Raw genomic sequence first — 25,674 nt, 5'->3', positions numbered from 1 at the left:
TGCCCCGCGAGAGACGTCGCCCGCGCCCGCGCCCGGGAGCCAATGGGATCGCCGTGAGGGCTGTGGACCCTAGGCTGAGGGCAACGGCCGCGCGCCGCGCACGGAGGCGAGCGTCGGCTGGCGGGAGCGCGCGGCGGCGGGGCGGGCGTGGAGCGTGCGGGGGCCGCGCGCTGCCTCTCAGAGGCCAGACGGCACTGCTGGGAGGCGGCGGCGACAACGACGGCGGCGACAACGACGGCGGCGGTGACGGGCGCCGCGCCGGGGGTGAGTACCGGGGACGCTGGCCCCTGCGGAACCGGAAGTGCCGGGCTAGTTAGGTGGGAGGGGAGGGTGACCTCTAGGGAAGGGGGACCGTGGATGGGAGGAGGTTAAGGCCCTACCCCTCCTCGGGCTGTATGGGCCCCGAAACGGGCGCCGGCAGGGTCTAGGGAGCCACGGCTGCCGGGGCTTGGAACCGGTTGCTGCGGCGCTGCCTAGTTGCCGAGCCGCCGCCCCTTCCGTCCCCGGCCCGCGGTTCTCTGAGCTCCGGCGGGCCCTGCGCGCGGTGGATTCCGTGTTTTCTGGGCCAGGGGTACTCAGTTCTGCCCCCGGTGATGACTCTGCTCCAGCTGCCGGCTGGGGACTGTACTCCCTTCACCGCTCCGCGGTTCAGGCCCCTCGCCCTGCACTCTGCTGGTACTTACTCCGGCTAGAGCTTCGTCCTGTGGTTACCTGTTCTTTTTCCCATCCGTCTCCTGCTTCTCCCTACCCCCCAGCCAACCAGGTGCTCCAGGCTTTTAGTACTTTGTACTTTTTACCAGTAGGGCTCGAATGTATTTGACAATATTTTGTCTGTAGCTGTCTGTTCCTAGGGAGGTTTAAAGTTCTTTAGCCAGTTGGCCAAATGAAACCACTAAAATGAGAAACAAGAAAGTGACTAAAGTTATTAGAAGTAGTCCTAGTATCAGATACATGTTACATTGCAGAACATTTTTGTCCTCATGGGTTTACTTCCTGGTTAATGCCATCTTGTCCAGGATAATCTTAGGTTAGATCTCCATCCTTTTATCCCACTGTGAGTCGGCTTTGTATCAGATCTCTCTGGTGCTCATGAGCACATACAAATTCACCGAATGTTTGTAAGAATTATTTCGCTAGGTACTTGGGCACCTACTTCAATCTGTAATGATAATATTCTTTTTAAACTTCTGCCTGGATCTTTCCTTCACAGCTTGGATGCATTCTTCTATATGTATATTCAGATTTACTGCTCTGTGCTATAAAGCTTGGTTACTTTAACAAATACTTGTGCCATCTGTGGCACTGTTTATATCAAACTTTGTGAATGCCTTCACACTGCATATCTTGAACTGTTTGTTGTTGTCTTGAGACAGGATCTCTGTACATAACCTGGGACTCACTCTGTAGACCAAGCTGGCCTCTAACTCAGAGTTTTCTGCCTGTGCCAAGTGCTGAGATTAAAATCAAGGGCCACCACACCTGGCTCTGGATTGTTTGTTTTATACATACATATTTTCACTCCATGATTTTTTTCCCCCTTGGTCAGCAGCATGTGTCATGCACATTCTTGTACACTTTAGTGACACTGTTGTGGATACACCAGAGTGTGACTGATGAACCACACTCACCTTTCCGGTTTTGTCCCTTCTCTTTCTGCACCACATTCCTTTGATAAGACTTGGTGTGTTGTTATTTATACTCAATACATTGTTTTATCTTGTCTCTTCTAATATATATCCTAACATTTCAGACGAGGTTCTCATTTATATTTCAGTATGTGGGTCCATAATTGCATGTACTGCTGTACCATGGTAGAATTAGTTTGTGACTTTTATTCTGTAGTAAATGTGATCTGAAATAGTATATGATTCACTTTACATAATATTTAAATAATTTCCCTTTTATCTTTGGAGTTTTGAGGGAAACATTTCCTTAATCGTACTGTCTACAAGTCAAGAAGTTTGCTTGTTCCAGTTGATAAAGATATTTAGGCCTAAAGTCGGGAAACAGAAATAAGCATAAAATCAGGACTAAATAGGATCTGGTTTTTAGGATTGTAAAAACTTAGTGCCATCTTTGGGCCTTCATTCCAAAGTTGCTTACCTTCCTCCTTCCTATTCTTTTTGTTTTGTTTTAATTTTTCTTTTGTGACAAAGTCTCACTGCAGCCCTGGCTGGCCTGAAAGCTGTGCAGAGCAGGGTGGCCTGGAGAGGTGTGCCTGCCTCTGCCTCTTGAGTGTGGAGATAAAGGGTCACCAGCATGGCTGAGTGGTGACAGTAGCTCCTTTGCCTTCTGTGTCTTAGGTAAGAGAAGAACTGATAACTTCCAGAACACACTGTATTTCATTGTCTGGATCTTCTGATGTTTTTTATCTGTTTTTTTAAAAATTTATTTATTATATGTAAATACACTGTAGCTGTCTTCAGACACACCAGAAGAGGGCATCAGATCCCATTACAGATGGTTGTGAGCCACCATGTGGTTGCTGGGAGTTGAACTCAGGACCTCTGGAAGAGCAATCAGTGCTCTTAACCGCTCAGACATTTCTCCAGCTCCTCTTCTGATGTTTTTAATAGCTGCCATTAGTATCAAATAGTATACAACTTGTGGGGAATAGCACTGCTTTCATTTGAAATTCTAACTTAAGCAGACACCTTGGTCTGTAGATTCCAAGGTATCATTAGGTGTGTAGTGTGGTAGGAAGGGTCTGTGTCAGCAATTATACTCTTGGGTTCTGAACCTGGCTACCCAAGTGATTCAGTGGAACGGCCCCGGGCATTCTCTAGCCTTCAATTTTACAAAATAGGATAAGGGACTCTGTCACCAGATAATGTGAGTAAAGTGCTTTGAGATCACCAGATGAAAGCATCCTGTAAAATTAAGGTGCTCGTGATGTTTTGTTACTGTGATCAACAGAAATAATTGCTACTTTAATCATATTGAATAAGGAGTTTAAGTTACCTCCGAATAGGCCATTGTTAGGAAATAAAAACTATTGAATTTGGAGGAAAAGGACCAATCCCTGTGTTGAACCTAGTTTCTCATGGAGAATATTTCACCAATAGTTGTAGGTTCTTTTTTTTTTGGCCTAGGACCCTTAATAAATAATTCTAAAAGTCCAAAAATTGAATTTCTGCTTCTGGTGTTGTAGCTAAAAGCCATGGGCACACAAAGAGGCACACAAAGAGGAAATGATAGTTGCTGTCCTATTTTTAAGCTCGCTCGCTTTATTATAGAATAAATATCCTCTTTATCCAAAGAGAAAGATCTATGTTAGCAGTGCCCTTCACTCCTGTGCCCTTGTTTGGCTTTAGACTGTTATATTGCTACAGTTTTTTACTGTACTTCTGACAAGAGAGATGGACCTATAAGAGCTAGTCCTTGAATGACCTTAGGTCAGATGAGACTAGGTTCTCCTTCCAATCAGAGTAGCCCTTAAAAAGGTGAAGGACTCTGAACGTATTTTTCACTCCATTTAGAGTTCATTCTCACATACATAGAAGTGAAGTGGAAAATAGTCTTTCTTTCAAAAGGCACTTAGTAACAGTGGCCTGTGGGGTTTTAGCCTTGGTGTTCTTAAGAAATACCGTGAAAGAATTTTTTTTTTTTTTTGATAAAGATAATTTGGTTTTTTCCAGGTAAAGCACCATATCCCATTTGAACTCTGCATCCAGGAAGCCCAAGATTGAAGACAAAAGATCAGAGACATTGACTAACCTGGAAATAGAGACATATTTGGAACTTTATCTGCAGTAATCTTTTAAACTGTCATCAGGTGAAATCAACTTCATCTTATTCTGCTTATTGAAAAGGAAATGGCTTCAAGGATTTTAAATTTCCTTTTAGTTTTTCATGAAACGGAGTCCTTAAAGGCGTGGGAATAACAAGAAGATACTGAAGACAGGCAATACTGCTGTCTGCTTTTTCTCCCCAGTCAAAGAAAAGGATTTACAACTCAACCCTGTAACAGCTGTGGTCCAACATTGGCCATCAAGAGAGAAATAAGTAAAATTAAATCTCCATCTGGTGAAGGAAGGTGTGAGGCTGGTGGCATTGAGAAGACTTCGGGAAAGGGACAAGCACTGCGGACAGTCTGCTTCTCTAAGCTGGCAGAGACCCCCCAAGTTCCTTCCTGGATTGAAACAGAAACCCAGGGCACACCTATTAGGTGCTGCTCATATTTTTGTGGAAGTGTGTTGTGGAGGGCTCCTGTATCTCCTCAGAAGAGTTAAAGCTTCCTGCCCTCCCCTCCCCTGAGACTTCTTTGCTCCTTTTGAAGACCTGCCTTCATCCATGAGCTGTACCTTGATCTGCCTGACTGAATGTTTTCCATCTGCGACTGTTTGCATGCATACAGCCTACTGTTTGTCTTCACGTTTTAAACCATACAAGTTGTGTTTCTTAATCTCCTTTTCTGCTCTATTCTGGGGAGGTGGTTTTTAATCAGTTGAAATCACCTTTCCCCCTCCCATGTGCTTTCCTTCATTTGAGATCTTTTGACCTTCATTTTTATTTGGGAGGGGGAAGGGTGATAATTTTACGTTTTCTTTTCCCCCAGTTTCTTTCCTCTCTGTTTTCCTCATCCCATTTTCTTGTCTGTTCTGCCGCTGAGTGGGCCTGGGCTATGCGGCAGGGCACATCTTTCATCAGAGCTCCAACATGCCCGCAGAGTCTGGAAAGAGGTTCAAACCCAGCAAGTATGTACCGGTCTCAGCAGCCGCCATATTTCTAGTGGGAGCTACAACACTCTTCTTTGCCTTTACGTGAGTTCTCTCTGAAGTGTATTTGATGGTGGGAGGGTCAAGCCATGGCAAGTGAAGGCTTCGGTTTCATTGGTTATTTGGAAGGCTATTTGCCTGACCTTACCCTGTTGGTTTCCTCTACTTCCCGACCTATGGAATTATAGATGTCTTCATGGTTTCCTATCTAGTTCCATCACAGGTAATACTAAACTAGGAAGGAAGTAGGAAAACACAGGCTTCAAGAAATTTAAATGAAAAGAAAACTAGAATTGACTTAAATCTTTTTGTTAGTTTTTCTTTTTGATTGTTTGTTTTGTTTTTCTTTTTGAGACAGGATCTCTACAGAGCCCTGGCTGTCCTAGAACTTGCTATGTAGACCAGGCTGTCCATGAACTCACATAATCCACCTGCTTCTGCCTCTCAAGTGCTGAGATCAAAGGCTTGCATCACCAGGATGTGCTGACTTAAATCTTTTCAAATAGCAGTCACATATGGCATGTCTGAGACAGGCTAGAATTGTGAAAGCTGAGCACCTCAGAGAGGTGTTGATGATGATGTGACTGTTGTTGTCTTTGTGTTTTTGAGACACAGTATCACTATGTTGCCCATGCTGGCCTGGAATTCCATAAGTAAACCAGGTTGGCCTCAAGTTTGTGTTACTCTTCCCTCTGCCTCCTGAATTCTTGGATTGTATACATGTTTTTACCTTTCTCTGCCAGAATTGGTTTTGAGAGTTGAGAATTTTGAGACAGAATCTTGCTGTGTAGCCCAGGTTGGTTCATGATCCTCCTGCTTTAGTCTTCTGAGCACTGTGGGACTTGACTTAAGATATACTGATGAGACAGTGCTGATCTTTAGTGTTATCTAGATGCTTTTTCTAAACTTGTAAAAGCTAAGGGCTGGAGAAGTAAAGGCTCCTGGGAAAGAAAGTTTTGTTTGGGAAGAAAATACTAGAAGAATTATTTGCATTAGTTTCCACTAAAAGGAGTGGGAGTTCCTGTACTCATTAATTCTAGTGGGAATAGTAATTGGCATTCAGAGATACCTCACTTAGAGTCTAGAATCTGCAGCCTTTCTAGTTAGGATGTTAGGATCTTAAGACTTGTTTCTTTGTTTTACTGGAGGAGACTGATTTTCCCCCCTTCTGTCCCTAGTGTGGCCACCTAGTGTCTTTTTGTTAGCAGTTTATAATGAGTCTGTACCAGCCTTCTAGCTTTATACTTTTGAGTCACTGCATTAGCATTCCAGTTGCACCTTTCGGAGTGATCAGGGAGTGAAACTCTTCATTCCTCGCTCTCTTGTCACCAGTGTAACTCATAGTTCGCCCTTGATATGTCAGGTAGTGAAGAGGGGGGTGCTTCTTCAGTGTCAGCATATTTTCATTTCTGCTGCTTATGTGTAAGCAAGATCAGAAATATAAGCAAGGGATATTTGTATCTTTGTACTTTGATAGTGTGTGGGGTCAAGAGAGATGTAAAGTGGACAGGGTAACACCTTACCAGGTACCAGCTACCTGATGGGAGTGTCTGTTTCCTTTGGGAGTCGAATTCTTGTAGCTAAAGTATTCAGGGCAGTATGTGGTTTTTCTCTTCCAAACTGTTGCTGAGATAGAGCATGCAGAATCCTTAGTTTAATTTGTTCATCTGGAACCACGGAAGTGCTTGGCTTGTGATACCAGTTTGCCCACAAAAGAATTGTCCTGACAGGCATTGTCTTACTGATAATTGAAGCTGTTTCGATTACGTTTTCATTCTCTGCTCCCACTTGTGTTGGGTCCCTCTTGTGTTAGCTGAGGCAAAAAGTTTGTGTTTTGTTTTGTGGTGCAGGGAATTGACTCTGGGGTCTTGTGCATGCCAGACATTTTATTTTTAACCTAAAACTACACCCTTAGCCTGGGGAAAATGGACTCTATGTGGAATTTCTGCTTCTAACTCAAATTTAGAAGAGTTAAATCATAGGTGAAACTCCTCAATCACTAGTTTCCACAAGATCAGTGTCTGAGCTCCTCTCTCACCAAAGTCTCACCTGTGGAGTCAGTCATAAGCACTTAGTTGCTTTTACTTTATCACTTTTTTTGGTGCCCTCAGTGGCCAGGAAGGGTATTGGATCCCTTGGAACTGGAGTTATAGAAGGATGTCTTATTGGAAGAACCACTGAGCAGTCTCTGTCCCTATCACCTAGCTCTTGCTTCCTCTGAGAGAGCCTTGAGCCGTGTCTTTTCCATCAGACGGAAGTGTCTCCTAAAGAAGCATCCTTCTAGGCTGAGGCACCACTGCTCTCAAGAATGGTTCTTCTGTGCATTCCTCCCCTTTTGAGACTCGTTTCCTTGGAAAACAGTTTAAAATTGCACCACATGAAAGAATTAATGGTTTCAAATGGAGAGATGAAGAAGGCTCAGTTTGAACCCACTTCTGTGTGGGGCCATAAATCTGTAACTGCTCTGTTACCCTCCTGTTCTTTTCACTAGGTTACAAGTGGCTCTTACATCAGTCTAGGTCCCAGGTGATAATTACTTTGGGACCTGGAGGACTGGGAGCAGGAGGAAGAGTTCCTTTCAGCTGGCAGACGTAATTAGTGGAGGCATGTAGGCTTCAACTAATTAGGAACAATTTACCCTCCATGCTTCTTTGTTAAGAAGGGAAAGCTATGAACAGAAATTATCAGTTAGGTCTGGTCATCAAAGAAATAATGATGCTTTTCTGCCCCAGAGAAGTCTGCAAAGAGTAGTTGAGGTTCTCCCTAGAGCTGATCCTCCTCCTCATTGACTTCATTTGTTCAGTACTAAAGCCAAGGAGTAGCTGCAACCAGCCTGTCTTAATTCATTTCTGCCTTCCCTGTTTGGGTAGGAGAGCATCTGCTTAAGTAAACCTGCATCTTCTGCTTACATAATAGAATTTGCATCTGGATTCCATCTGTGGTAGTTTAATACTTTTTGTTTTCTTTTTTGAGACAGTGTTTCTCTAGCACTAAGCCAGTCTTAGAACTCACTGTGTATAGATTAGCCTGGCCTTGAACTCAGAGATCCACCTGCCTCTGCCTCCCAAGTGCTTGAACTAAAGGTGTACTACTACCTCTGGCTACTTTTTATTGTTTTAAGACAGTCTCACTGTGTAGCTCTGGTTGGCCTGGAACTCACTCTGTATACCAGGCTAACCTCATATTCCTAGAGCCTGTCTTTGGCTCATGAGTATTGGGATCAAGGGCGAGTGTCACTATGCCTGGCTTTTGAGGTCAGGAGACTGACTTTGGTACTTTGTTAATGTTTTTGGACCTCAGTTCTTCCTTTCCATCTATGAAGAAGTTGAACTGGAGCACTTTATTTCAGCTGTGTGAACGTTTCTAGGTGGCATCTCACGTGGAATCTCAGTACATAAAACAAAAATTAAGAATGCTAGGGTTTAAATGAAATCTATACAAGTTCAGCTTCCCAGAGTGCCTAAAACCTCAGAGCTCCTAGCAACATCACTGGGAATCACTAAATTGATCTCCTCTATAGTGTTCCCAAGTACAAAGTCTGTTTTCTATTTCTGAAGTTGGGGAGATCTCTGTGTTGGGTAGAAGAAAATCAGGTTAGTAATCTCGATGGTCTCTCCAGTGTCCTATCTGTGGTCCAACTTGCTTCCTTTCAGATTCTGCCTCAGGCCTCTTCCAATCTATCTACAGAACTGGGCAACCTCTGTGGGTTGTTTCTTTTTCTCTCATACCAGTGGAGGTGTTAGCACCTGATTTGAGTGGGAACAGCCTGGTGATCTGGGGCATTGATTGAGGCCTGGTTGTTCCTTTCCTTCACCTGTGGTTTTCCAAGAGTACGTGCCCAGGTCCTACAGTATACATGGTTCAGCTGCTGGAAATTATAGGTTATAGAAGTACAAAAGGCACGTGTAAGGAGAAACTTAGGAACCTCTCAGAGGACAAATTGTTTTCCATGGAATCTTTACTGAAGCATTCCTGATGAAATTTTCAGCTGGAAATGGGGCACTCATTCCAGCCTTCTCATCAAGGAGCACTAGACCAATGCTCAAGGAGTGTACTAGGCTTGGGTGGAGTGCATGGGCTTATTCTTTAGGAGCCTAGTGCCTCAGCTTTAAGTGTCTTTGAGTCTGGAGGGATTAAGGATGAAAGAGCTGGAATGATCATTGATGATAGTGATTTTTTTTTTTTTTTATCTTGTGAATTCTCAGTATGATATAGGCTGATTAAAAAGAATTCTAGTAGCAAAGCATGGCACGTGCCTTTAATCTGAATACTTGAGGAGGCAATCAGATGGATGTTTAAGAGAACAACCTGGTCCACATAATGAGAACCTGTCTCAAAGAACAGCCCCCTCCCCTACAAAAGAATTGTAGCATTTTTTCAGACATGTTCCTTTATTTTTACGAGTGTATTACACAACTGAAGTAGTGAGTGGCATGCTTAAGAGTTTCCTGTGAATTGAGAAAGAATTAGAAGCTAAAACTTCTTGAGTTTTTCTTTCTAGGAATTTGACTTTCTTTTTCTTTAAAGTAGTAGGAAGTATTAGAAATGCTAGGGAACAGGATTTCAGGAGGGTGTATATTGAAACCCCCACTTCCCTTTTTACTTGGCATTGAAAACAGGCATAATGAATGGGTGGGCAGAAGAACCTGTTCTACCTGAGGTGGTTTATGTCTGGGAATCCCATCAGTGACTCAGCTTCTGAGCTGCAGCCACTCCCTAAACTTCTGTGCTCTGTGATTATTACAGAGCTAAGGACAAGTCCTAACTTCTCTCCTAAGGTATGGCTACATCTCCCTCTACCAAAGGTAACCAATTCAAACAGGCCACTTGGGGTGGTCATCTGGAATCTAGCAGAGTGCTAAAACACAGGAAGCTTTTCCTCAAGACAAGCAGAACACAGGGTGTGGCTGAAACAGGCTTTGCTCACAGATTGTTGAGGTGGATTGTTCCTTAAGCTAGAGTCCTAAGGCTAGGAGCTGCAGGTCTGAGTCTAGAAGATACTCATGAGGTGAATTATTTGATTCACTTAGACATTCTGTCACTGTGGGGTTAGTCTTTATTTTAACAATAGATACTCAATTTTGCTATTATGTATTTCACTGAAATGCACCTGTAGGTTTAAAGGTACAGTTTGGCAGGATACACAAGGAATTGGATGATTTGTTTTGTTTGGAAATGACATGAAGAAAACGGTGAGATTTAAGAGATTCAGAGTTGACCAGGTGTGGTGGTGGCACACAGCCTGTGTGTGATACTATCCTCTAGGAGGCTGAAGCCAGCAGGAATATTACATGTTCCTGAGTTAGTGTGAGGGTATTTTACTGTTCCAGCTTGAAATAGGCCACACAGAGACCCTTTTCCAAAAATAACAAAATAAATGGGAGGTGTGAGTAGGAAAATAATAAGAAAAAAAGAAAGACCTAGATAGGGCTCTGAGTTGAGGGGCTACAGTGACCAGTTCTAAGAACTTCAGATCACAAGCACCCCAGTGTTCTAAAGATTTAATTTATTTTTCCCTTCTAATTATCTTCCCAAGCTGTAGGAGTGAGGTGAATCACCCTTTCTCTTTTTCCTCAGGCGGAAATTGAAAGACAGCTAAGTACTAGGGAGGGGCTCTGACCTGGATGATTGGTTTTCAGTTTCTCTCCTTCCCTCCGGAGAAACCTGGGAAGTAGGCTCTGCGGGGCTCTTCCTCCTCCTGTACCTCAGCTCGACAGAACTGAGATTTCTGAGCAGAGTGCTCACAGAGGAAGGGGGCTTCTGGGGCTTTCTGTGAGAGTGCCGTGGAGCCGTGGCTGAAGGCATGTTTTCACTTTGACAGCTGTCTTATTTTGATTCTCAATTCTGTATAGCTCAGTAAAGAGAAGCAGTGAGTTTATTAACCCTTACTAGCTGCAAAGCCTGGCACATAAATAGTATTTATGCATTTAGTGGTACTTTTGCATTCTTAAATGGATGGTTGACTTGGAAAAACTGAAGAGTGGTGACAGCTTTGTGTCTCATTGGTTTATTTATAGCTAGTTAAAAAGCTTCTAAACTGTCCCAGGTCAGTATTTACAGTTGTGTTTTCTTTTAAAGGGAATTGATCACCTTTCTTGACTGTGGTGAATTAGTATTTCAGATATCAATGTTGTCTTATTATCCTAGACCCATCTTTCCTTCATTAAATTCTTCCTGTATTCTGACTGTCTAGGTAAAAAGGACAAGGGCAGATGCTGTCCTTATTCTGGAGATTAAATTCTCAACCACACAAAGCAGATTAGGGTATTTTAGCCTATGTCTTGTAGTGAGGAGGAAGTTCTTTCTGAGCAAGTGAGGTTCCTGGGAAAAGAGAGGACAGCCTCTCTATTCATAGTCAGGTTCTGAAAGGACCTGAAGTCAGACTTACATCAGCAGTCTCTATTGTTTTTCTTGTCAGGGGTATCTAAAGCATGTCTCTTGATTTGAATGCTATGAACACTGGATATGTGTGCTCCACCCCCAGCCTTCATAGGATTTAGGATTTCTTTCGTCTAAAATTGGCTTAACTTTTCCTCTCATTCTTTGCTTCATATTTAGATGTCAGGAGAAATTTATAGTTCTTTGTTTTCTACTTTTTTATGAAATGCTTTACAGATTCACATGGCATTCTTGCATAAAGGCCTTAATGTATAGTATGTGTACTGCCAAAGTGAGCATTGTCTTTCTCTGTGGAGCCTGCACGGACCCTGAACTGGCAGTTGTAATTGCCACGTTCTAAGTATTGGTGCTATGGTGTGCACTGCTGTGCTGGACTTAATTTCTGTGTTCTTGCATACATTCTTTTGTCTCTTTGAGACAGGGTTTCTCTGTGTAGCCCTGGCTGTCCTCACAGCCTATAGAACTCACTCTGTAGACCCAGTCTTGCCTCAAACTCAGAGATCCACCTGCCTCAACCTCCTGAGTGCTAGGACTAAAGAAAGGTGTGTGCCACCATGCTCAGAATTATTTTTATTTTCAGTTCTTAGCCATTAGAATTAGTCTCTAGATAGGTGACAGTGGAGAAACCCAAGGTAGTTGAGATTGGCTCAAAGTTACCTGTAAAGGCAGAAGGGGAGCTAGAGAGGCAGGTAGCATCTACATGCTTTGGGCTATTAAGCAGATAGATCATCAATGAGAGATGGGACCAAAAACCTTAAGTTGCTTCAGAGACAGGAGTGTAGCTCATATTCTTTAATCAGTCCCTAGTTCTTGTGTCTGGTTTGTAAGATAAGGATACATTGTAAGGCTGTGCAAAGATTCCGAAGAACCAGACCTTGATGTGGGGGTTAATACAAGATTGTCTCATTCTGATGTAAACTGACCAGTTTTTTGGGGAGCTGGGATACTGATGGATAGGAAAGATAAAGGTAATTTGGGGTGTCAGAGGTAAGTCACCTAAAGATTGCATACATGTGAAAAGGCTGAATAGGTTTATGCTTGTGTCAAAGGAGTTAATTTTTTTGTTGTCTACAGGTGTCCAGGACTAAGCCTGTATGTGTCACCTGCAGTGCCCATTTACAATGCAATTATGTTTCTCTTTGTGCTGGCCAACTTCAGCATGGCCACCTTTATGGACCCAGGAATTTTCCCCCGAGGTAAGATCTTTCTGTACTCTAATGTAAGTTCCCTGTTGTCATTAAAAATAATTATTTGGGCAGAAAACAATTGACCTTGGGCTTGTAGGACTCTTGGATGCTGTTGCTAGAATATTACAATATCTAGTTAAGTTTGGTCCACTTTGGATCAAACCTTTTATTATTTAAATTGTATTATTATTCAAGGTTTTATTTTTAATAGTTTGTATTCTTTCTCATCCCCCAGCTCCTCCAAGATCTTTCCCCATCTCCCCACCCACCCAACTTCTTGCCTTTTCCCTCTCAAAAGCAAACAACAAAACAAAAGGAAAACCAAAACAAAATTAAACTAACATGTCTGCATGCAAACTGGAGTCTGCTTTGTGTTGACCTACTTCTGTTTCTGGGCTTGACACCAGTGTCACTCCATTAGAGAAACAGATTTTTTAAAAAAAGTTTTATTTATTTTGTATATGAGTACACTGTCCCTGTCTTCAGACACACCAGAAGAGGGCATCAGATCTCATTACAGATGGTTGTGAGCCACCATATGGTTACTGGGAGTTGAACTCAGGACCTCTGGAAGAGCAGTCAGTGCTCTTAACCATTGAGTCATCTCTCTAGCCCAAGGAACTAATTCTTTTCTTACTCAACAGGTATCAGTTGTAAATAGTATCTTGAATAGGGATTGTGCTTTGGGTCAAATCTTTGATTTTTATTCAGAAATTAGATCTTGTGGTGTTAGGTAAAAATGAGAAAGAAAGTATGGTTAAGGTTCTCTTGAGAACATAGATGCGGTGTAGTTATATTTACTTGGAGAAGTTAGTGAAGCACTGCTAAGAATGGGTGAGAGACTTTACCAGGTCGAGGACAGGAAGGCAGTTTCAGGCAAAGGAAATATACACAGAAGCTTTTGCCCACGAAATGAAGTCATCAAGGCTGGAGTACAGTATAGGATATGGTGAGACAAGAAAAGAAACCCATACCCAGGTTGTAAGGGATTTCATTTGCTAAATTAAACAAGAAAGCCTCTGAATATATTATACTTCTTCCTTTAACACCAAAAGGTCTTACAAAAAAATAATTCTTCAGACAGTGTACAGGCTTTGGCAATAATATAAACCATATGAAAAATTGAATCTAAGACTAGAATCGCAGCTTTTTCAGAAGTAGATTCAACAGAATCATTTATGACAGCTTGATGGGGCAGACCAGAGTGGAAAATAATCGGCTACACCACCCTGAACATGCTTGATCTTGTCTGAACTCTAAGCGACGTTAGGCCTGTGCAGCACTTCATGGGAAAGGATAGTTTCAAGGTTCATAACTTGGGAGATAAATTGGATGCTTATTTTTATAAACTGAATGTTAAATAGGCTATATATTTGCTTTTTGTTTTTTCCATGCTAGAGACTGAACTCAGGTCTTAGACAATCACTATAATCTGAGACCTAGATAATGAATTTGAGCTATTCCTTGGTACAGTTAACCAGTGGGCAGTTGAATAGTAGGAGTTAAATACTTTGTTTTAGGATATGCAGCTATGGTATTTGCAAAAGCAGGAGTAAGAAGATCTAGAGAAAGAAGTGTCAGCTTAGGAAAGAGGTGAGGTGAGACCTGGTCAGTTCTGCCATTTTTAAGAGTATAGGAGAAACAGCCATTGAACAAGAAGGAGGAGAAAGTAAAGAGAAAGCTGAGAATTCATGAAGTAACTGACTTATTACTAGTATGGTAACTCAACATCGTCTTTTGTTTTGCTTACTAAGAATCAATTTCTTAAAAAATTATTTTTATTCCTAAATAAGGTCTCACTCTAGCCCAGGTTGGCTTTGAATTCTACATTAGCCTCCTGAGTGTTCTAATTACAGGTGTGAACCACTATCCCTGGCTACAACATTTATCTTAGTAGTTCAGTGTATTTATGTATCTGAGGGGAAGATAGGGCTGGAGCACAGCTATTCACAGGCAGTGTGGGGGATGAGCAGGCAGTCAGCAAGCATTAGAGCTCCTCTTTTAAGAAGTAAGCAAAGAAGATAGATTATGGTATAATATTTTAAGGGAGAAGCAAACTCTACAAGACAGAAGCATGAGGCGATTGAGCCAGATAGGAATGCAAAGCCTAAACTGAGGAACAGGAAAGCTGAGTTATCTTCTGGAGAAATGGTATTCTTTCTGATGCATATTGGAAGTCCTGCTCATGGAGGGAGTAGGCTCTTCTTTGGAAAGGGGATGAGAAGAAGAACTATCATGAGTAAGAGGTAGAGAGACCATGAGCTAACAAAAAGCTATTACTAATGACATCTACTTTCCTCACAAGTGTAAGATGGTTTTCTAAGTGGACTTGGGATAGCACGTGAGATGAGGTTTTCCTGACTGTCACTGTACTCTGAAAGCCTGCCTAGCGTTACTGATCTGTGAGAGGTTTGTGGTCCAAAATCCAAGGAGAGATACTTTAGTGAGTTGTTAATATTCATTCATCAGGTATCCAGTGTCTACTATATGAGAAGCTGTGATGGCCATTTAATTTTTTTTTCTATCTTTTTGTTCTTGTTTGCTTGTTTTTTTGAGACAAGAGTGTCTTTGTAACCCTGACTGTCCTGAAACTCGCTCTGTAGACCAAGCTGACCTTAAGCTCCACATAAACCCACCTGCTTCTGCCTCTTGAGTGCTGGGATTAAAAGTGTGCACCACTACTGCCCAGCTTTTAAAATGTTTGTAAGGTCATTGGCGCTGATAAGTGATGAGAGTAATTATTGTGTTAAATGAGTTGAGTTCCATAGGTCCCAGTGTGGAAGAATCGGAAAGTTTAAGACACCAAACATGTGTCTGGCTTTTCTGTTGATAATGGTACATGACATAGGGTAGGGCAGTTGTATGAGCCCAGGTTTGAGGCTAGCCTGTCTTTAATTAATTCATTAGTTTATTTTCTTGGCAAGGTTTCCTCTGTATAGCCCTAGCCGTCCTGGAACTCCCTCTGTAGGCTAGGTTGGCCTCATTCACTGAGATCCACCTGCATCTGACTCTTGAGTGCTGGGATTAAAGGCATGCACTGCCCATTAAGAATGTTTTAGCCATTAGTCAAATCTTTGTTTAGGAATATTGCAGAGACAAATGCAATAACTTCATAGTCTGGAGAGAGCTTTAAAAAAGAAAAAGATTTATTTTATATATATGTGAGTACACTGTAGCTGTCTTCAGACTCACCAGAAGAGGTCATTGGAGCCCATTACAGATGGTTGTGAGCCACCATGTGGTTGCTGGGAATTGAACTCAGGACCTCTGGAAGAGCTGTCAGTGCTCTTAACTGTAGAGCTGTCTCTCCAGCCCTGGAGAGAACTCTTATATTGCGGTATACTCCCTTTATTTTGAAGGACATTTTTTTTGTTTTCTTCCGTTGCTGAGGATTAAACGTAGGGACTTGCACATGTTAGATAGTATCTATTGCAGAGCTACATCCCTGAAGATTTTACATATGAGCTGGGCATGGTTGCACACCTTTGGTCCCAGCTCTGAGAAACAGGACGGCAGATTTATGTAGTTAGCAGGCTAGCCAGGGCTATGTAGTAAGACTGTATGTGACCATAGTTTTATATATGTCACTATTTAGGCTTATTTGTATATAGTATCTATCTACAGACGTAGTAAGTTGTTTCTTTTCTTTCAGTCTGGGGATTGAACCCAAAGTCTTGTGCATAGTACACAAGAGAGCTACAGGCCTCTGCGATTAAAGGTGTTTGACACTGTGCCTGGCTGAAAACTTCATTTTTAATGCTTCATTTTATAACTTATTTTTCATTCCCACATTTTTTTAAAGATTAATTATAAAAGTAAAACTTGCCCTCTGCATCTGAGGGAGAAAATAATATTTTTTTGTTTCAATATGGGATAATTTCCAGTAGTTGAAAAATTGGGGCAGAGGCAAATTGGAGTTTGGTAACAGTATTGGGAAAATGGAATTAAAAGAGCAGACCCTTTGGAGCAAGAGATTTGTTTGTTGTGGGGAAAGGGTAATTAATGTATTTTGGTATGTAAATTATCTTTTAAGATAGATTCATAATATGTAAACCAAGGAAAATCAATCTATGTATATCACTTTCTGAGCACCTTTCTTTTGAACCCTACTTCCCAATGCAGAATAAACTTCTTCCTTCTTTGTTCCCATAGTGTATGTGGAATTGTTCTCACAGTGTTAGTTAATAGGTCCCAGTTTCTCTTACTCATTAGGTTGTGAATTTCTGCCACATTTTTAAAAATGATTTTTTTATTCAAATATACATTTTAATTAGGGATTTATTACGGGGGGAGTGTAGTGGCACATGCCTTTAATCATAGCACTCATAGAGGCAGAGGCAGGGGGATCTCCCTGAGTTTTTGAGGCAGGCCTGGTCTACAGAGTGAGTTCTAGGACAGCCATACCTACACAGAGAAATGTTATACAGAGAAGCCTTGTCTTGGGGGAAAAAAAACTTAACAGAAATTGATTTTTATTTACTTAAGTTTTGTGTTTATATGTGCATGTTATTTATTTTGTGTGTGTATTGGGTACACATTTTTTATGTTGCACATGTGGAGTTGGTTTTCTCCTTATACCTTGTAAGTCTCAGGAGTCAACTCAGGTTGTTAGTCATGGCAGCTAGCGCCTTTACTAAGCTATTTCACCAGCCCTAAATAAAAATTTTAATACATATGTAGATATTTACAAAGGTAAGTAAAATATTAATGCATCTTTACAAGATCATCAGTGTTCACTTACAGCCAGCATCACTGTGAAAGTAGGGACTGGGGAAAGTTACTGGCATCCGTTAACAGATTGCTCTTTTATTTTTATTTTTTAAAGATTTTATTTGGAGTGGAGATGAGGTTAGGTAGTTAGGAACACAGGCCACAGGTTTTACTCCTATCACTAACATGGTAGCTCACGAGTCTGTAACCCTACTAGCCTCTTGCTACTGCATGCATGTGGTGTGTACACACTCATGGGCGAACACTTACTTCTGAAAGCTGTCCTTTGACCACCACACACACGTGCTTACACATACACAGACTAGTGGTTATATTTTTAAAAATTTAAGAATAAAAATTCTTTGTATTCCTGATAGGAGGAAAAAATTTCTTAACCATGCAGTTTTTTTGTGAGCTGTGGATTTATAAAATATTACATTATTTCGAGGTACTTACGAAACTGCTTTGGTGCTAGAGAGCCAGCAGAGAACCTGAGCTCTGTTCACAGCTCACCACTGCCTGGAACTCTAGCACCACCAGGGGATCCAGTACCCCCTTCTGGCATGCATGTGTATGTACGCGCGTGCGCACACACACACACACACACACACACACACACACACACACACATCCTTAAGTTTTAAGGAACCATGGTGGGGTTGGGGATTAAGCTCAATGGTAGAGTGCTTGCCTAGGAAACGTAAGGCCCTGGGTTTGCTCTTAAGCTCCAGAAGAAGGGAAAACAAAGGGAGCTATGGTTTGAACATTCCATGTTCCTAGTACTTAATAGTTTTGGCATAGTTGTTTAAATTTTTTCTCCTTTCTAGCTGAAGAAGATGAAGATAAAGAAGATGATTTCCGCGCTCCCCTTTACAAAACAGTGGAAATCAAGGGCATCCAGGTGCGAATGAAATGGTGTGCCACCTGCCGCTTTTACCGCCCTCCCAGATGCTCCCACTGCAGTGTCTGCGACAATTGTGTGGAGGTAAGACTGTCCTGAGCTGTATTTCTCCTTACTGTGTGCATAAGGATGTCTGTGCAGCGTCTGCATTTGGAGACCAGAAGCCGACCTCACAGACGGCTGGGAGCTTCCATGTGGGAACAGCCTGAGTCCTCTGGAAGATCTCTCCATAAGAAAAAGTTTTGTTCTTTATTTTTGTGTGTACCTGGTACCTAAGGAGGCCAGAAAGTGGCATTAGATCCCCTGGAACTGGGCTGGAGAGATGGTTCAGTGGCTAGAGCACTGACTGTTCTTCCAGAGGTCCCGAGTTCAATTCCCAGCAACCATGGTGGCTCATAATCATCTGTAATGGGATCTGATGCCCTCTTCTGGTGTGTCTGAAGACAGCAGCAGTATGCTCACATACATGAAATAAATAAATGAATGAATAAATAAATAAATCTTTAAAAAGAAAAAAACAAACCCCCTGAAACTAAAGTTATCGATGGTTGGTTGTGAGCTGTCATGTGGGTGCTGGGACCAGAACCTGGGTCTTAGAAGAGCAGTAAGTGTTCTTAAGCACTTGGCCATCTTGCACTCCTAGAATAATTTTTTAAACAAAGATTTATTTTTTTAAATTATATGTATTTGTGGGTATTTGTATATGAAGTGCCCATTACAGAGAACTTGTAAGCTGACTGCCCTGAGGGCTGTGAACTGATTTAACTTCCTCTGCAAGAACAGCATACACCTTAATGGCCGAGCAGTCTCTGTACCCTGTACAGTTCTGCCGAGCTGCCTCGTTGGCATGGTCCAGCTGAATCAAATGAGAGCCAGAGCATGAACTCTGTCATTACACAAAGAAGCGTGAGCTCTAATGACAGCTTTCCTGACCCCAGGACTCAGCCTCAGCTGTCTATCCTGTGGTTACTTAGTGGTGTCTCTTGTACTTTTGTAGTGATCCTTCTGTGTTGTTCTATTTTTAGTCCCATAAATCTTGAATGTTTTACATTTTAAAGCAGGGACTTGCTATGTAGCCCTGGTGTGGATCACATTATATAGAGCAGGCTGGCCTCAGACTTCTGTGGTCATCCTTCTGTGTCCCACATACACTTGTAGCACCATGTCAAACTTTAGATCAGTTTGAGAATTTGGCTTTTGGCCAACCTCTGGAAGGTCTTTGCATTAACATAGAGCAAAGAGAAGCTGCTTTGAATATTTTTAAACTTAAGTTTTTAAAACTTCCAAAAATTTGTAACTAAATGATCATAAAAAACTAAAAGTAAAACATGAGCTCTGTTATTTAGTTCCTGTTTTTAACAGAAGGGATCTGATACTGCTTTTTTTGGTGGGGGTTGTTTTTTCTTTTTATGTATGTGGGATAGTGTGTGACAGTTAGAGGATAACTTGAAATGTCAGGCTTGGTGGCAAATACCATCTGGCTAACCCTAGTGCTATGTTTTAAGGATGCCTTTTATTCTGTATGTTTTTGCTCCTAGGAATTTGATCATCACTGCCCTTGGGTGAACAACTGTATTGGTCGCAGGAACTACAGATACTTCTTTCTTTTCCTCCTTTCCCTGACAGCCCATATCATGGGTGTGTTTGGCTTCGGCCTCCTTTATGTCTTCTATCACATAGAGGAGCTCTCAGGGGTCCGCACCGCTGTCACGTATCCTTGAATGCCACTGGTTGTAGGATGGGGGATGGGGTGGGGACAAGTTAAATCCTTGAGTTAGGAAAGGTAAGGGGGAAGTGGTCACAGTAGAGCTGGGGAACGCAAGATAACATTGTTCTGTTTTCCTTGACTACTTGGAATCAGAATGGCAGTGATGTGTGTGGCTGGCTTATTTTTCATCCCTGTCGCTGGCCTCACAGGATTTCATGTGGTGCTGGTAGCTAGGGGCCGCACAACCAATGAACAGGTACCAGGAAAACTGGCAGGAGACTAAACAGGGAGTGTCTTAAGCCCTTACTAGTGAAGAACAGAATGCTGGTGAATAGAATACTTAATGTGATGATGTAGAGATTAACAGTAGTGGGGAAAGTGAGGTAGGCCTAGGTCCACAGTAAGTAGAATTAAAGCTGGGAATGGTGGTGCAGACCTGTATAATCTTAGGAGGCTGAGGCAGTAGGATTGATGTACTTGGACCCTGTCTTCAAAAAAGAATTCTAATTCTTTTAACAAATATTTAGTCTGTGAATGTATAGGAGCGAGTTGGGATGGACTTTAGGAAATACGTAGTGCTGCCAAAGATTACTTTTGTGCACGTAATAGTAGGTAACCTTAACTGCTCAGTCTTACCTTACAGTCAGCCTACTTGTGATTCTTTAGGTTCAGTCAAACATAGATGGTATAGACTTGAAGGGAAAATCACATCAGAACTGGATATATACATCCCTTTGCTTAGCGTTGTTCCATAAATAATGGTGACTCTTCCCTCACATGCTGCACTAGGTGGAGTGTGGCAGTATGATGACAGGCAGAGGCTATCATAGGCTACTGCAGTTCCTGCGCCCATCTTAACAGGGGATCCGTGGGTCATCGTAGTCAGTATTCGGAAACCTGCTTAGCCCCATTTTATTCAGGACCTGTGAATTGAGAACCCTCACTCTAGAATCTATGTTCTTAATCATCACCAGTATCAATTTTTTATCTGAAAGAGTTGTTGAACAGTTTGCCTTTTGGCACAGTCTACTTACCTGGTTCTTTGTCTCTCCTAGGTTACAGGTAAATTCCGGGGAGGTGTGAACCCCTTCACCAATGGCTGCTGTAACAATGTCAGCCGTGTCCTCTGCAGTTCTCCAGCACCCAGGTACACCCACGCCCTTGGACTAGTGTCCCTTCTGGGTCAAAGCTTAATGGAGAATGGCCTTTTAGGAAGGGTTTGCTCTTAGAATGGCGAGTGCTACAAGGAATGCTGATCTTTGGTGAATTCTAGAGTTCAGTTGATACTGCTTAGGAATGGCTGACTGCATTTGAGAACCGAATATGTATACAACTTAACCTTACAGGCAGGCGTTAGATACCTGCTGGGGTTTCGTTGGATTAAATCAGTTTAGCACTAACTTCTACACTGCTCTAATAGGCTGAAGATTAAACCGAGAGTTTTGTGTTTTATCACCAAGCTGTAGACCTCAGCCCATGACTTGCTACATATGTACAACACATCCTAGATGGTAGATGGCATGCAAGTAGAAATGTAGAATGAAATAGTAAGTGCAAGCCTTCTCACTTTATTTGCTACACAGGTATTTGGGGAGACCAAAGAAAGAGAAGACAATTGTCATCAGACCTCCTTTCCTTCGACCAGAAGTGTCAGATGGGCAGATAACTGTGAAGATCATGGATAATGGCATCCAGGGAGAACTGAGGAGGACTAAGGTGAGGAATTAGAGAATTTCACCCATGGCAAAGAGACTATTTCAAGTTCAATGACAATAGACACTGAGCCATCTTCTTTCCATGTCTTCATAAATGTATCATCTTTCAGATGATAGACAATCAACTTTTTTTGTCCTTTATTATCCCCACACTGACTTGTCCCAGTACTTACAATTATGCTGACTTAATAGTACCTTAATGCAGTTTCCCATCTGATTCCCTCCCTTCATTAGTCTAAGGGAAGCCTAGAGATTACAGAGAGCCAGTCTGCAGATGCGGAACCTCCACCTCCTCCTAAGCCGGACCTGAGCCGATACACAGGGCTTCGAACACACCTCAGCCTGGCTGCTAATGAGGGTAAGGGCTGCCTTGACCTGTGAGATCCTAGAGATAGAAGGCAGGAATGAAGTACCATATGTAAGCTGAGAAGAAAAGGGCAGAGGCTGAGTAATAGTTGACTTATGGCTGAGAACACCCAGGGATGATACTTGAGCAGTTTTGAATAGCTAGAAAAGGAGGGGGTGCCAGTTAGCAAGAGACAGTGATTTAGACTTTACAGAGAATTACAAGTGTGTGTTCGTGTCCTGCTGGTGGCGTTTGTGGGTGGGCAGATTAAAGGACAACCTCTAGGAATTAATTGGTTTTCCTTCCAATTGAGCTCAGGTCTTTATTCTTTGAGAGTCTGCCTGAATCAGAGAATTTCTTAGTATGTTTGATGCATTTGCCCACCACAGAATCTGAAACTAGTATAGATCTTTGCTCTTTAAATAAATAATATATAAATAAAAATCACTCCCCCACCCCCTTCCTGTGCAGTGATGGCTCACACCTTTAGTGGGTGGGTTACTAGGGAGGCAGAGGAAGGCCGACTTCTTAGTTCAAGGCCAGCCTGTTCTACACAGTTTCAGGACAGACAGGTCTACACAGAAATCCAGTCTGGAAAAACAAAAAGAAACAAGGACTGTGTAGACCAGATTGTCATTGAACTCAGAGGAATTTGCTTGCCTCTGCCTCCTGAGTGCTGGGATTAAAAGGTATGTTCTACCACAATTGGCCTTATCATTGGTTTTTAATTTTGATCATAACATTTGGCTTGTATCGTGTGTATCTGCTCAGCATTTGTCCTCCTGTTTCAGCCTTCTGAGTAGCTGGGATCTAAGGACCAGGCCTAACCGAGTCTTTAGACTATAGCAAAACCTTTTCCCTAGTCCCTGTACTTTTAGGAACCTCATAAAGGTTAAAAGAATTAACTTTATTTAGAGTTCCCTCTGGGTTTCCCCCTGTAGATAGCAGTCTCTTGGGCAAGGACAGCCCCCCCACACCTACCATGTACAAGTATCGACCAGGTTACAGCAGCAGTAGCACATCAGCCGCCATGCCTCATTCCTCCAGCGCCAAGGTACTGTGTACTCTATATACCATAACCTATGCTAGTTCTCGAAGAAAGGACGAGGGGACATAAAAGTCAAGGGTGTTTACTGATTATTGGCATTAGTGGAGTTGAATTTCCTTGTGTTTTTCATCAAAAAAGAGCAATGACGCATACTAGATAAAACCACTAATAGTGCCAAAACTCACTTGAGAAGCAACTCTGCCAAGTTAGTCTCTCTCTCTCTCCAAGCCTCATTTCTTGCATCTTAAAATGGGGTATTTGTTCCAAGTCACAGCTTTTTTGTTAAGGGCAAACCATATGATGTCCAAGTTTGAAGAGTACTTCTGGCATGTGATTCTGTTCCTCGGTAGGTCTCCTTAGCTAAAGATTGCTAAGACTGTTTTACACTTTTTTCACAGTTGAGTCGTGGAGACAGCTTGAAGGAGCCAACTTCAATTGCAGATAGCAGCCGCCATCCCAGCTACCGCTCAGAACCCAGCTTGGAGCCAGAGAGCTTCCGGTCTCCCACTTTTGGCAAAAGCTTTCATTTTGATCCATTGTCCAGTGGCTCACGATCCTCCAGCCTCAAGTCAGCTCAGGGCACAGGCTTTGAGCTGGGCCAGTTGCAGTCCATTCGTTCAGAGGGCACCACCTCCACCTCTTATAAGAGTCTGGCCAATCAGACACGCAATGGAAGTCTATCTTATGACAGCCTACTCACTCCTTCAGACAGCCCTGATTTTGAGTCAGTACAGGCAGGGCCTGAGCCAGACCCACCTTTAGGCTACACCTCTCCCTTCCTGTCAGCCCGGCTGGCCCAGCAACGGGAAGCCGAGAGGCACCCACGTTTGCTGCCAACTGGCCCACCACACCGAGAGCCCTCACCAGTCCGTTATGACAATCTGTCTCGCCACATTGTGGCCTCCCTCCAGGAACGAGAGAAGCTGCTAAGACAGTCACCTCCACTTGCAGGCCGTGAGGAAGAACCAGGCTTGGGAGACTCAGGCATTCAGTCAACACCAGGCTCAGGCCATGCCCCCCGCACTAGTTCTTCCTCAGATGACTCCAAGAGATCACCCTTGAGCAAGACTCCACTGGGACGCCCAGCTGTCCCCCGTTTTGGCAAACCAGATGGGTTAAGAGGCCGGGGACTAGGGTCCCCTGAACCAGGCACAACTGCCCCTTACCTGGGCCGATCAATGTCCTATAGCAGCCAAAAAGCCCCATCTGGCGTCTCTGAGACAGAGGAAGTAGCGCTGCAGCCATTACTGACACCCAAGTAAGTATCATATATTGTCTTCTCCTCATTCATCTTAATTAGCAGACGGCCTCGGGCCTTTGGCTGTACATGATTCTAGTTTAGGCAGACTCTGGGGATTCTGAGAACTCTTACATTTGATTGCCTTCACGAACAATTCCACCTTAAGAGATTGAGGATTGATAATATCCCTTAGTACTGTTTTCCTGAAAGTTTTTTTGCCAGAAGTGTAAGTATATGAGAGCTGCAGTTAGGAGTGAACTGGGGAGAAAGTCTTATTTTAAACATATAAATAAAGTAAAAGGGATTGGATTGTCTGGGTAAGAAAATATGTGAAAAAGCTCACCCACCCCTATATTAGACCCTTTGTGTGTGTGTGTGTGTTTTGTTTGTGCATCTTCCCCTGATGTCTGTTTCTTCTTTTTCCCTCAGAGATGAAGTACAGCTCAAGACCACCTACAGCAAATCCAATGGGCAGCCCAAGAGTATAGGCTCAGCTTCCCCTGGCCCAGGCCAGCCACCTCTCAGTAGCCCCACAAGGGGAGGAGTCAAGAAGGTGTCAGGGGTGGGTGGCACCACTTATGAGATTTCTGTGTGAATCTTGGCGCCTCCCTTCCCCCACACTCTGCACCTACACCAAAGGGCCTCAGGTGGCCACCTTCCTTCCTCGAGGGGCTCCCCTGCTTTGCATGGACATTTTTTAAACCACCGATTCCAAGAGGATGAGGCTTGTTTTACAAAATGCCATGGGGTTAAGGAGAATTGGGGCCCTGAGACTGGGGTGGCACCTCCCCCTCCTTTGATCTTTTAAGACCTTCCCTTCCTTGATCCCTGGACCAGACTCAGTGGACATTTGTGCAATTGCTTGCCCTGGAGGGAACCAGATCATTTTTAAACCAGAAATAATTTTTTTTATTATTGTTACGAATTCTATTTTTTTCCTCTTCTCCGTTACCAGGTGTGTGTGTACATATATATATATATTATAAATATCAAAGAAATTATATATCTATCCTGGGATGGGAAAACAAGGGAGGGATATATAGAAATATATATATATATATATATATATAAGGAGGGGGATTTTATTCTTCCCTTTCCTTAGACCAGCAGGAAAAGAGAGACAAAGTCTTCCTTTTCTCCATGGTTCCCTCTCTTTTGTCCCAGTTACCAACTAAGGAAGCAGCACCCTCTGCTGGTGCTAAGTGATTAGGAAAGAAACCTGGGTACATCTGTGGTTCTGTCAGCAGAGAAAAGAACTTGGAGAGGGGTCACAGTTCCATGATGGTGGTGGGAGATCAGGAAGAGAGCTTGGCCTAAATTAAGAAACACCAGGCAACCCCGCCCTCCACTAAGGGAGACGGAATGTGGGCTTCAGTGAGCCCCTTCAATGCTTCCCGATATTTATAGAAAAATCTTAAATCTAAGGCCAGGAGAGAAGAATCCAAAAAGCAATATTTTTCATCATATGCCAAAAATGGGGTAGTGAGGAGGAGTGGTAGGCCTAGGCCCCTCCATTGTCCCTGGGGTTTACCCCTTAGCCCACCTCAATATGGTGCTGGGTAGAGGGGTAGCTGGGTTAACCTTAAGCAGGGAAGACTCCAGCTTCTACACAGAGACCCTTTAATTTTTTATTCTGATTAGCCATTTTAAACCAACAAGGAATAAAATAAAATAAATCCTGATCTAACCAGTTCCCCCTGAC

General features: G+C 42.8%; 1 protein-coding gene across 2 annotated transcripts; it reads left to right on the top strand.

Moving 5' to 3' along the window:
* Window positions 1-25,665, top strand: ZDHHC5 (zDHHC palmitoyltransferase 5). Of its 2 annotated transcripts, XM_080927799.1 has the most exons (13): window positions 660-763; window positions 2,157-2,303; window positions 3,639-4,763; window positions 12,192-12,313; window positions 17,842-17,999; window positions 19,454-19,626; window positions 19,777-19,879; window positions 20,679-20,770; window positions 21,207-21,339; window positions 21,573-21,696; window positions 22,626-22,738; window positions 23,131-23,990; window positions 24,402-25,665. In XM_080927799.1, the coding sequence occupies exons 3-13, from the start codon at window positions 4,660-4,662 to the stop codon at window positions 24,565-24,567; spliced, it is 2,148 nt and encodes a 715-aa protein (XP_080783925.1). In that variant the 5' UTR covers window positions 660-763; window positions 2,157-2,303; window positions 3,639-4,659; the 3' UTR covers window positions 24,568-25,665. The 2 variants fall into 2 exon arrangements, with proteins under 2 accessions (XP_080783924.1, XP_080783925.1); XM_080927798.1 differs by lacking the exons at window positions 660-763; window positions 2,157-2,303 and adding an exon at window positions 1-264.
* The last annotated feature ends 9 nt before the right edge of the window (window positions 25,666-25,674 follow it).

This window comes from Micromys minutus, assembly GCF_963924665.1.
Source record: "Micromys minutus genome assembly, chromosome: 13".
Taxonomy (NCBI): Eukaryota; Metazoa; Chordata; class Mammalia; order Rodentia; family Muridae; genus Micromys; species Micromys minutus.
This window is presented reverse-complemented; position numbering and strand designations above follow the sequence as displayed.